Here is a 13,331-nt window from a genome sequence, read left to right as displayed (position 1 = left end):
CTTAACATGCCATCTTCTTTGTTAAAGAGACATATGGGTGCTAATTATAACTAAAGATTTTAGCTTTGTGCCATGCTGCTTAAGATGTAAAAGTGCACAGATGTTCTTGGAATTACAGGGCCTGTCTTCTCTGTGCTCCTGCTTTTCAGCCAGTTCAGGTGGTGACATATGTGTTAAGGAGACATCCCCCCACCCCCCTCAGCAACACACACAGACACCCCGAGGGGTGGAGGAGCGGGTGAAAAGGCACGCTACACAAGGTTTATAGGAAACAGAATGTTTTTATTGTCACATCAAAAACACATTTAAAACAGTAAAAAAAAGCAGCTAGCAGTTTCTCTATTTTACAAACTTCCAGTGTGAAAGACAGCAATAAATAATAGCTTTCAGATAATCACACAACTTAAGTGCGAACACACAAATGCTACAAAGTATGTACAGGTTTCCAAAAGCAGCTACAGTTCCTGAAAACAGAAAAAGGCATTGTAAGCCGGAGCTTTGTTACCGCATCACAGACTGTAAAGGTGAAAACAGACATAATGGGTCTTGATTGTAAAGGTGAATGAATGCAAATGAGGTACTGCCTGAGGACACAATCTGCATTGAGGAACAAAAAACTGGCAAAAAATTCAATTAAAAATACCCTCATCAGACACACAATTGCAGTAAACAAAGCAAACAAATTCAAAGGTATAAAAAAAAACTCTTTTTTACATGTGTACAAAATGTAGTAAGTTCTTTGAAATTAAAGCTTAACTTTTGTTCTCTCTTGAGAGTTTCAAGTCTGGGATTCTGAGGTTGACCGTTAGTTAACTCGACAAAACACTTGAAGACTCAGACTCGGTTGACACAGATGAAATTGGCCCACGCCTTTTGGTCATGAGAGTCGCTTTCTGACTCGATCTGCTGTTGGGTGTCAGAGCGCTCTTGGCTGATTTCTTAAACTTGACTCCCAGGAAAGCATAAAGGATGGGGTTTAGGCAGCAGTGGAAATAGGCCAGCGCTTCAGTAATAGAAATCCACTTCTCCACTGCCTGCTGCAGTGCACAAGAGATGGGGATGACATTCAGCATCATGAGGGTGTCTAAAAAGATGCCAACACAGTAGGGAAGCCAGCAGGAGAAAAAACACAGGATGAGGATAACTGTGGTCTTCAGAGCTTTCTTTTTCAGTGCCTGGCCCTTGGCACCTTGCGAGAGCTTGGCAATGATGATGCAGTAGCAGATGAGGATGACCAACCCGGGCAGAATGAAGCCCACCAGGATGTGCTGGAAGCGGAATATAACTGTCCATATGAGGCTGGTTGCCTCTGGGTAGATGCGCTGGCAGATAGTCCTGGAGTCTGCAGTCTCTACACTTTCATCTGTGAAGAGGAACTTTGACGACCCCACGTTCTGCACCCTGGCAAACACCAAGTCAGGTACAGTCAGGATGGCTGCAGGCAGCCACACACCCACGTAGATCACCCGGCTCGCAAGCAGCTTCCTTGTGGCTTGGCTGTTTGTTGCCCGTACCACTGCCAAGTACCTGTCGAGACTGATGAAGGCCAGGATCAACACGCTGCTGTACAGGTTCAGTGTGTAGATCATGTGCACAGACACACAGAGGAAACTTCCAAAGTACCAGGTTTTGACTGCATCCACAGCCCAGAAGGGCAGAGTGAGGACGAACAGGAGGTCAGCCACGGAGAGATGGAGCCGGTACTTGTCTGTCATGGTCTTGACCTTCTTCTGGTAGCCCATGACAACAACAACTAATCCATTGCCAATGATCCCAAGGACAAATATTATTCCGTAAACCGTGGGTAGGAAGATTTTGTTGAAGTTGCTGCTGAGAGCACTGCCACATGGCTCCTGGAAGTCCGGGTCGAAGTCTCCAGACTCCTCTGTGATGTTGTCAGTAATGTTGTCAAAAAAGTCATATGTAAACTGGAAGCAGAAATAAAATGGAAAAGTTAGTGAACAATTGAGCTCTAGGAAGGTTTGAAGTGCTCAAAACACAAATATTTTCTCATAAACGTAAATTCAAGAAGTTCTCTAAAAGTTAAACTTTTTTCCTAAGTTGCTCCTCTTTGCAACTGAATGTAAACATGGAATAAATGATTCAAAATGAACCTGTTTCGTAAACAAGCAAAAGAAAAACACGATAGACTAGATTAGAGGCAAAAATAAATAAAAAAAACAGAAAAAAAAACTTACATCAATGCTTTCCATCGCTGATAACGTTGCGTTAGGACCAGTAAATGCGTGCGTTTGCGTGTGTAGCGTGTTACCAGTTGGTTTTCTGAGCGACAAACTCAATAAATACCGCCGCTGCGTCTGAACCCTCCCCCACAGGAGCGGGAGGAGGAGCCGTTGGACGCACTCGCTGGCTCTAAAAACGGTTTGACTATAAAGCCAACTCCTCTGCCTGTGGTGAGGGCGTCAGTTTGTGAAACTTTCTCGCGTCTGTTATATCACTACTATAAAAAAGAAGAAGAGAACGTTGGGTATTTTCCATCACGATGTGGTCACTATTAAATTTATTGATGATTATTGTTGAAAATCTGTTAAAGGTGTATTCCTTTATGTGACTTTCCGAAGTATATTACACTGCAACAATGGAGCATAATTATAAAAAGGGTGTTATTACAGAGATAGGACACTTGAAATCCCCACAGATGTCCCCCTTAGGAAAATTGTTTTAAAATTAGAGCAATTGTAGGATTACCCAGGCTTTACTGATTATATATCATATCTGCAGCTTCACAATTTGCACTTCCCTCCTCAGTTTGCATGCCGGTTGACATTTACATTGGTCATTCAGGATCTTACCCCCCTCCTCAGGTCTTATATTTCTCCTTACAAATCACTTTATAACTGTGCCTGATGACAGTTTTGGTCAGTCGAGGCCCAAATCTGTCTTCACCTTTATACACACTCTGTCACTTCTCAAGTGCTGTTATGTCTGCGCTTCCAAGTGCTAAATGAGCCCCAGTGGATTTGAAAAGAGCCACACACCCTGTAATGTGGGATTTCTATCAAACACCCTTCGAGCTTCAGTATGTAGAACATCCATTCTCTCACGGCGCTGGCTACCCTCTCTGATTTCAGTTAAGGCAGTGATGACAGGGCCAGGCCACACGAAACTCCCCGCCCTCCTCTCAGACGGAGCTGACGGTTGTTTGAAACTGAATATCCTCCATGTGGCATTCAAATACTATTTCACGTCTTTGATATACGAGACGAGTGATTGATTCAGTGAGCTGATCTGCATTATTGATGATCTCTGTGGTTAAGAGGGATGCGTCTAGTTTGCATTATGATTTGAGAGACAGGCTTTATCTGTATCAGACAGAGCAGTGATTTGTGCCTATCAGCAATGAAGACATCATTCAGGTGTCTGTTGTATATTCTAAAGGTTCTATGAGGGTATGATTAAGGTTTGGCAACTAAAGCCACTCTCTTAGAGGTACAGTATATTTCAAAAGCAGAAATTCTACAAAGATGACAGTTGAATTGCATAACATCAACAGTGAGCTGTCATGAAATCTTAGAATATTTTGTGCTTATCACAATGAGGAAGTTTGGGGAAAGACTGTAGTCATAGATGAATTATAAAAATATCTAAAAAAAATGGGATGAAACCAGCGACATTTGTGTTGTGGCTGTCTTTCTCAACTGTCTCATCTCCAGTGCAAAACCACTGTTTATCTTGCTTCTTCCTCACACTGACTTGATGATATGATTCAATGACCATTTCATGAAAGAAAGCTTGCACATTTACCAATTCACCTGCTGCCACTTATCTGAAATCCCCTGGTGTGACAGTAACAATGTATCGTTCATTTTCAGTTTCCTCTGAGCTTCAGAAAAAGAGCATGTGGTTCTCGAAAATGTTTCACCTCTCATCTGTTTCTGAACTGAAGAAGCCTTTTGGGTGAGAGGAGAAACATCTCCAAGAACCTAAAAGAGAAGTCCAGCTGCTTTATACTGGAGCTGCTGGAGTTACCATGACCTGGATGACACAGACCCATTTTAAGTTTCATTAAAATACATTCACTGTGTGAGTCCAAAACTCATGCAGTTTGATTTATGTGTAAAAAGTCGACAATGCAGTGCTGAATCACAATGAATGAATGAATGAAAGAAATTTATTCGGTTCTTTAAGGAATCAAGAACAAAAAAACAAAACAAAACCATACATTAAATCTTTATACAACCGAAAGGGTGTAGGCAGAAGCAAAAGCTTTTTATTTCTACGCCTACCCCTCTTATCCTACTTACCCCTCTTACTCAGCGTTAGTGAGTGCTGAGTTGAAAAACAAATCCACGCAGGAGCTCAGTGATTATTACTTTAATATAATATCAAAGCATTCATGAATGAATACTTTAATAATGAGCAACAATGCAGCATTTGCAGACATGTTAATCACACACAACCGGATAGAAATGAAGTTGACAAGAATAGTTTGAGGCTTATTGGAGCAGTTGTAAATTAATCCTGTGTTTGTCATCCTCAGATCCCCCTGCAGTAGAGCTCCCAAGGAGACGAAACAGAGGGAAGCTGCAGCTCAGAGAGAGGCCACTGTATTGGTATGATGCTCTTATCAACGCCATTCAGACGCAGACAGTTGTTCTGTTATCACTCTGCGAGCAGAACTCCTGGACTTCATCTGTGTGCCGAATTACACTCAGCATTTCATTTTTAACATTCTCCAAATCACTTTCACTACAGAGGGGAATTCCTCTCACTCTCTATTTTGAAGTTGTTTTCAGAAGAACTTCTTTTGAGGTGTTTGTGTCTAATTTAAAACTAGGGGGAAAAAAATTGCTAAAATTCCCCCAGGCAAGTTTTTAAGTTTAGTTTTATCTGTTATGAATAGTGAGGGCTTTGAAATGATACAGCTTCATAGCATTGGATCACATATTTATAACTGTGAGAAAAATGTTTCACAAAGTTGCAAATTAACTTTAAAAAACGATGTAATACTCACCAACAATGCAGTAGTCAAAACATAGGATGAATAAGAGAATATTGCCATCAATTCATTGTTACCTTTTTCTTTTGTCACTAAGATATGGAGGCTTCATGTGTGCATGAAATGAAATGTACCAGATGTCTGTCGAGCTTAGTAGAATGTTGAAATGATATAGTTCAAATTTAATGCCTTTATTATAAGATTCTTCCATAGTATTTGCGTGTCTGTGGTGTGTTGTGGTTTTATGGGTATGAAAGCTGCAATTCACTGTGTATGTAAAAGGCCAACTAGGGACAAAATGAGCAAAACCTACAAACTCACACATCAGCTTCATTATCTGTATTAGAATGATGTTGAAGAGCATTATTCCTCTTAACCAAAAATATATTAAAATTCAAATGAAGCCAATGCATTCAGGTGGGATTGCGATATAAATGAATCCAAATACTGTTACTTTGGTGCACACCTGTTGATTGGATACAAAGTCTTCTGCAAGTTTTCTCCTTTTCTTGGCATTAAGTTTGCAGATTTTTGACATGAGAACACAAACTATCACGTGCGCCGTCTTGCAGCGTTGAGAAATAACATTAGACATAATCGCTGCACTGCAATCACTCCACTTTTGCAATTTACCTTTTCATCATTTGTGGAGTCTGTGTGTACATGGAGCTTATCATTTTGTCAGATTTTGACTAAAGAGATTTTACTCCTCATAATAAATAAGACCCTTTTTTTTGGCTCCAGAAGGATATCTGCAGCCTCCCATGTCAGCACGAGGATTCAGATTGCTATCAGCCCAGAATACAAAAGATCTGTGGGCTACTTAGAATACAAATCACAAGAAGTGTGAACGGCAGCGAAGGGGACTCTTCAGTGAAGAATGGCTATTGAAATGAGGCAGAAGAATGCCGTTGAGATAAAGAGAAGAATGAGCAGCGCTGTTCAGTCAACGCCAGCCCTCCAGTTCCAACTCATCCCGGCACCCCCTCAGCAAGTCGGCACGGGATAATTTTTCATAATGATAGCTCTGCTCAAATATCACCTTCACATTTTGTGAAATCACCACACGGAAAACAGCATCCGAGCTTTGTTGCTGAAGCTGAGTTTGGGTGTCGCCCGTAAAAGCACCAAAGGTTTTGGGTAACTCAAATACCGTTAATCTCTTGTCTGAGCAGTGAAAAGCGGTCCAAGGGTATTTCAGCACTGTGCATGCAAAATGTGTGTGCTTACAAATGCACTTTACGCTCACGTTTTTGTGACTGAGACGAGAGGAGAGATGTTTTTGTTGCAATATTTGTACGGCTCTTTTTCATGGTCAGTTTGATTTGATGCACCAAAAACATCTTCTACTTATTAGAATAATGTTATTCCATCAGATATTGTTACTCTCATGTGATTACTCACTCTGTCAGTCATAGAAATAATCTGCTGTGAGTAATAAATCGATTTTGTGGCATAAATGGTGTATTTCTCAGTGAAAGACTTTGACCTTTAGTGTGTGGACCGTGGAGTTTTTACATAACTGAAGATGATCTGAATGCATCCCTGCATGTTTGCACATACTTCTGTTCATTACTCACTTTGGAATGCATAGCTTTATCTACCTATCAGTCAATGCTCTATCAGGGTGCTGTTGTTTTTCGGCTCTCTCGGGTCTGTTCAAGGCAAAGGCTTGGCGGTGGGGGCTGGGGTGGTCGGTGGCTCTCAGCCAAGATGAGAGATTCATCCTTCATCCTTCATGCTCTCTGCGCCTTTGTTTGGGTTTTGCCTTGTGTCAGGACAAGATGCATCAGGCCTCAGTGACAGCAGAAAAATGATACTCTCAGCGCACAACTTTTCATAAGACTTTAATCGTGAATGCAGATACTGTGCAGAAGCGACCACATCCTCGCTAAGATTATTTTTCCTCATTCAACAGCGACATGCAGGAACTGTCATTGCCAGAGGGAATAGTTTTGTTGGCAGAGAGAAATTTTAATGATTATATTTCCACAGAGAGTATATAAAATATTTGTAAAAGCATCCGGCTTGCTTGCTGTTTATGTTTGAGTTTGAAGAAAGAGCATGGATTGGAACAATAGAGCCACTTTAACGACAAAGCTCCCTCCTTATCTTTGGACAGCACCCTCTTAAACTTCCTACTTTGGTGTGGCAAGTGCTGTTGGTCTTTTACAAAACTCCCTCCTTGACCTCAGTCAAGGTCAATCAAGCTCGATGAATTCATTGTGATATGTAAGAGCAGAAACTTAGCCTGTATGACATAAGAAAACAGGATGTATTTCAGTTTTATTATTTGAAAGGAAAAGTGCCAAATGACAAAAAGCAAATTAATCTCAGCAACCCCTCTGCCTGATGTTGTTAGGCATCTAAAATACATAATTTATATTACACGAAAAATGGCCTGCTCTAATATAGTCTAAATCAACAATGACTTAGGTTTTTGTGTGTTTTTCTACCTTTATTACCTCATTGGATGGATGACTGACTTTACTTTCCAGGACAGAATTTAACTTGAATTTTAATTTATAAGGTGTCATTGCCTGCCACTTACCTCTGAAGTGTTTTTATTCTTTTTGTGCACTAGAAAGTGACATCTATCCTAATCTGAACAAAAAAAAATGCTTTGGATTCGCTGCACACAATTAAAGACAGTCTATCCACCTCAGTGATTTTCAAAGGAAGCCTTAAACATGTTTTTGAGAGCTCATAGTGCCTTTATAATATATCCCTCATTCTGACAGTAGGGGTGAAGCTAATTTGAGGTCACAGCAGGACCGCAATGCACGAGTATCCTGCCTTCAACATGGGGCCCCAGTGATTTATTTTCATTTTTTTCCTCCTTGATACTAACAAGCTTACTCCTCAGCTACTAGTCTGACAACGTTGGTGGGCGACAACTGGAAGCAGGCAATTTTTTCCCCCAGAACATTTTCACGCTGATTACCCTGAATCCTGCTGCTGCCTGTCCTGACATGGAGTCCCTGCAGAATTAGACATAAGGGCACGAACCAATAAAAACTGAAATGGGTGACACTGCCCCGGAGCAGTCGGGGGAGAAAAATATCCACATGTGGCACCGATCCAAAGCAAGTCATAAGGCCGCTTGAGAAATGCAGCTCGTTGTTGCATAGGAAGGGTGTTTTCTGAGTCCACGATAAATGCAACCAGGGTTCCCTTTCCTTTTTCACCAACGTCTCCACTGTGGTTTTGCTTTGCAGCAACATTAAAACATTGCCAAGCCAGCTTCCAGTGCCTCGTGGCGTGTATCTGAGAGGAGTATGCAGTTATACAAAAGCAATGCAAATGTGCATGTTTGTAGGATTTGAATGTGTTAATTTGCATGACAGTTTAAACACTTAATTTGAAGTCTGTTCTTTTCATTGTTTTTCAAAGAAACTAGGTTATATAACTGTTACCACCTTAGCACAGTAGAAAACTAACATGGCTGGAATTTAAATCGTTTTCTGAACGAGTTCCCTGAGTTACCTTTCTTGTCTCCAGACACTGGGAGATCCCTTTACTGCATTTGTAATACGACAGCAGATCACAGCGAGAGTTCTTTCAGGCTCTCTGCAGGTGGAGGTTCTCCATCTGGCCAGTGTGGATGGTGGAGGAGACTTAAATGTGAACAGAGGCTCAGCTCAACTCTGATCACCTCAGATAACGTGGACAATAGGCCAGATGACAGTAGATAAGCTTTCCAGAGTCGAGTGACCAGGGGAGGGAAAAAGATAATAAACCTGCTGCCAGACCAGACTGCCTCCTCTGTTACTGCTACAACTTTGAACATCAAAAGTATTGAAGCAGATTCTTTCTGAATTACATTTCAGCAGCAGTTTATCACAGGCCAGTGATAAAGCACCTCTTTTGATCGCTTTTATTTTTTATGTATCATCATAAATGTAATTGGAAACTAAACTGAGTGGTTGAATTTATAACTACAAAGAATAAACCTGCTGCAAAGCTAGACCACCCTCTACTTTCACTGCTATTTTCAAAATAAAAAATATTGAAGGGGAGTCTTTTTCAATTATATGTCAGCAGCAGTTTGTTTTTGAAAAACACTCTCTTTGTGCATCAATATTGAAATAATTTTAAATTCAAATGTCTGCTTTTCTAACTGTGAAGAAATGGCATGACTTCAAACCAAACCTGCAGCTCTAATAATACCATACTGCTATGCATTTCACCATTTAAAGCCACATTTTTTTTTGTAAAGTGGTGAATTTTCAATCATCCTGCCAGAATATTTCAGCATTTCTTTAAAGGGTAAAGCAGCTGATATTATCTCATTACTCAGCATATTTTGCTGCGCAGCATCAGACTAAATATAGCAGCACTGAAGCGTTACCTCTCAGTGTCAAATTATTCTCGTAAACATACCATTTTAACCTTTCCGGAGAGGGTATGTGTGTAAAACCCATCGCCTTTGGCAGTTTTGCTTTTAGCACTGATTTATAGCACCACTCAGCACAAAAAGATGGCCTTCATTCATTATTTAAACACACCGATGGAAAGCTGACAAGCTGGATTTGTCCATGTGTGCATCCTCATCGATGGACAGACGTTCCTGTTAATGAGGGACATCAGGCTCTGGTCTGGAGCGAGTGTCCAGCACCAGACCAGAACAAAGCACCAGTGGAGGAACATATATCAGCCTTGGCCAGAGGGAAGCCTCGCCGAGCCTCTGGTGCCTCCCTGTCTGAAAAATGACACCGTCTACACTCACTGCCTGGAGCTAACAGAAAACAAATAGTTATTTTATTTTCTTCTTCCTACAATCTCCAGAAAAAGGGCAGCGGGTAGTAAAATACAAAATTTTGTTTTTCTCTTCTCACTCTCAGCTGATGAGTCATGCAGGTTACTCATCGTCTGCTGATCAAGCTGGAGCCTCTTGTGAAGCAATTCAAACGATGTGCCAACTTTCTATTTCACCTGGAGTAAATACAGGTACACTCATTGGTGAGTGTTTTCTCTCAGATGCCGGTGATGTTAAAGCTTTCCAGCAAACACCGAGGATGTGGAAACAAAGCAAGCTCTTAGTTTGAAATGTGTATTATTTCACAAAGAAGAGCACCGTAATGCCACTGAAAGGAGTCACGCATTGTTTCTACTCATGTTTGCTTGGAGGCAGACAGGGAGTGCCCCTTGTGAATTAAAAAATACCAGGATTTATAGCTAAACAAACCAACCCTCACTACTCCCTTAGCCCTGTGATGGAGTTTCCTCCTCGAACCTACTCTATGGTTGAATCCTAAAGATGCTCGCTCGGGACCCGCGGCCCTTTGTACTTGGCTGCCTTTGGGTTTATTTTCTCAGCACAATTGAATTCTTTTCTTTTTCTAAAGGCTGTAGATCCCTCCGCTGATAGAGTGTTGCCTTTCCTACCCCCCCACTGCCCCAAATCTGTGAGGATTATTGTGTTTTTGTGTAAACAGAGATGTGGAGTAAATAATACATCAGGATTTTCTGTGCCTACACCAGCATCCGGTCTTTGGACTTTGATTATTTAGCAGGCCTATGCTTTAGACTTGTTTATGACAGGATATAGGACGCGCACTGGTCACTCTGTCAGCATACCAATAGCACTGCATTCCCACAGGAAGGCTATTGATCAGGATATGACAGGTGCTCTTTGTTTTACTGTTTGTTTTGAGTCTTATTCCTGCTGGCAAACACTTTTGTTTGTTCTCTTTGTGCTTCTTAAAAATTATCGTGCGGCATCCCCTCGTCCTCAGCAGGCCCATTTGGTCAAAACATGCTCTCCTCTGACACACAAGGAGGCAGGAAATTTCCATTAATGCATGATTTGCAGCAGGTAAACATTGTAAGCTTGAAGAGCAGGGTGTGATGAAGAGCTGTCTTACTGGGGACAGACAGCGGTGTTTCAGGCCTCAGGTGGGAGCGAGCTCCTCTGAACTCATATTGTTTAGACTGATTATTATCTGTCAAGCAGCGAGACACTTAGATATTTGCTTTGAGCTGTGGTGGCCAGAGAGGACAGCCCCCAGGCAGGTGGCAGAATGTGTCATTATCAGGAGTGTCAACAAAGCTTCTGGGTTATCATCAATAACATCTGTATGACAGCAAGAACAGAGTGTGTGTGTTTCAGTTAGTGCCATGCCTTGCTGTGATTCAGTGTTTGCTTTGTCTGGTACCGAGATAAACCTTGTGTATTTTGAAGTGTTTATTGCACACCAACCGATAACCTCCATGTCCTACTTCTTCCATGTGCGAGTCCTTGAAGCCTTTGTTTTTATTTCGTCCCCATCTTGCTGAGTACTTTTCTTGTGGTGTTTCCACCATGCTGCAACGATTACCTGTCAGTCAAATGCTGCAGATGAGATGATTCTTGCATCAGAGTTTCTTCTGGTACACTTTAGGTTTTCTTTACTGTTTATTTCACCCAAATTGCAGGTGCAAAGCACATCACTTCCTGGGTATAACAGGGGTTTTCCTTAACTTTTGTTAACTGGTTATCAGTAGAGTACCAATAAACAGATTTTCAGAAATGAAACACAAGAATTAAACCACAATGGAATTCAAGTTTCCTGAACTTTTTTATCATACTTTTTTTGAGGTAGCAGAGTATTTCCATTTTACTGCTAATTACTATTATACAATAGTCTTCTTCTTTATAACATGTGCAAGGCCATTTTTACACTTTTTTGTCACATTTATCGGTCTACTTTACGTCTACCAAATACTCGAAGTACATGCAGCTGCTAAAATTAGTTCCCCCAAACCAACTCAAACATTAAAGCGCTATAGACAATACATTATATGATTGGACAGACTGGCGACCTGTCCAGGGTGTCCCCTGCCTTCGCCCGAGTCAGCTGGGATAGGCTCCAGCACCCCCCGCGACCCTAATGAGGATAAAGCGGTGTATGGAGAATGGATGGATGGATTATATGATTGTTCAAGATTTGATTGACGTGCTCAAATAAGGTATTTTTGTTGTATTTTATAGCCACTCTTCATAATAAAATGAGTCGAATTCTTCCACGACTGCAAACAACGTGTTGGCTACTCAGTTAGTCTGTAATGCTTTGTATGAAAATTTCGGAAACGGACAAAAGAGCTTCTCATTGTGGGGGATACAGTGTTTTTTTTGTGTGTGTTTTTTAACTCTTCGCTGCTGTTTAGGAGATAGATTTGGATTCCACTGTGTGATTTATCGTTGTGTGTAGGCGGATAAGATTTCAGACAAGTAACCCAACCGGCACCACACATTTTTATTATGGGTAAACAGGAGAAGCTCAGGTATGCTCCCCACAGTTAAACATTGCATATTTAATAACTGCCGTGGAAAACAATTTTTTGATGTTTTCATGTGTGTGTCCAAGAAGGAGCAACTCAGACATGGTGTGTTAAAATAGCTGGCAGCTGGAATTCACTTTTTGTTCCACTCAGTGAATCAACAATTCATTTCCAGCCGATTTGTACAAAAGGTGATTGTTAGCAGCAGGTCCGGCCTGTCCACTTACAGTTTCCTGAGTGAACCCTCTGGACAGCCATTGCTCAATCATGGTTCACCTCTCTGGCAGAGGGCACGGACGGCCGCTTTCACACTCACTTCAAATCAAATCAATGTGTGATCCATCATGGGCCTCTTGCCTTCGGGGCAGCTTCGGATCTGTAAGAACTGCTCTCTGTGGTGTCTACTGGCTGCTTCATGTCTTGGACTGATGCGTGTGTTTGTGTGTGCACATAGTAATAGCATTAAAGGGGGCCCCATCCCTCTTGGGAGCTTTCCATCTGGTTTTATATGTTATCTGACAAAGTTAGGTGACTTTGACATATATATTAGCAGATGTTGAGACAGGATGCTGGGGAATAACACTGCTTTAAATATATTGAGTGCTTTAATACAAAGACAAGGAAGCTGTTATGTGGATGCGGAGAGAAGTAACGTTTTTCCTGAACATTAGAGATAATGATGGCATAGTTCTTGGAATACCCCTCCTGCCCTGTGACTATTTGTCTTGTGCTTTTATTTGTGACTTCGTTCGTTGGAAAAACTGTAGACATGGCATTTCAGTCACACCCAACCTCGAAACTGTTGAACTGAATAAACAAAAACATTAGTTCCTGTTTTCTTTCCGTCTTTTTTGGAAAATGTCATAAGATAAGATGTCATGTGATATGAATTGACGTCAGAATATCTGACAAACTAAAATGTATCACACATAATAGATAAAGTCCATTCAAACATTTGTCAAGTCACTTTCTAAAAGAATGTAGAAAAGCAAAATTGTGTAAGATCCCAAATGTGTGAACATAAAACAGAGTTTGCTTCAATGTTGAGTTTTATCAAAGCAGCACAAAACAAAGCACTGTATTATTTGAAGTCTTTGAACATTCACTG

The 13,331-nt window shown here is 41.1% G+C and overlaps 1 protein-coding gene across 1 annotated transcript; it reads right to left on the bottom strand.

The window, feature by feature from the left end:
* Nucleotides 1-261: 261 nt before the first annotated feature.
* Nucleotides 262-2,336, bottom strand: LOC110950843 (C-X-C chemokine receptor type 4). Its single transcript, XM_022193651.2, has 2 exons — nt 2,199-2,336; nt 262-1,928 (listed from the first exon to the last, which is right to left on the bottom strand). Exons 1-2 carry the CDS (start codon nt 2,211-2,213, stop codon nt 810-812), a joined length of 1,134 nt encoding a protein of 377 aa, XP_022049343.1. The 5' UTR covers nt 2,214-2,336; the 3' UTR covers nt 262-809.
* Between the last annotated feature and the right edge of the window lie 10,995 nt (nt 2,337-13,331).

This window comes from Acanthochromis polyacanthus, chromosome 14, assembly GCF_021347895.1.
Source record: "Acanthochromis polyacanthus isolate Apoly-LR-REF ecotype Palm Island chromosome 14, KAUST_Apoly_ChrSc, whole genome shotgun sequence".
Lineage (NCBI taxonomy): Eukaryota > Metazoa > Chordata > Actinopteri > Pomacentridae > Acanthochromis > Acanthochromis polyacanthus.
Note: the sequence above shows the minus strand (reverse complement) of the source record. Positions and strands in the feature narration are given on the sequence as shown.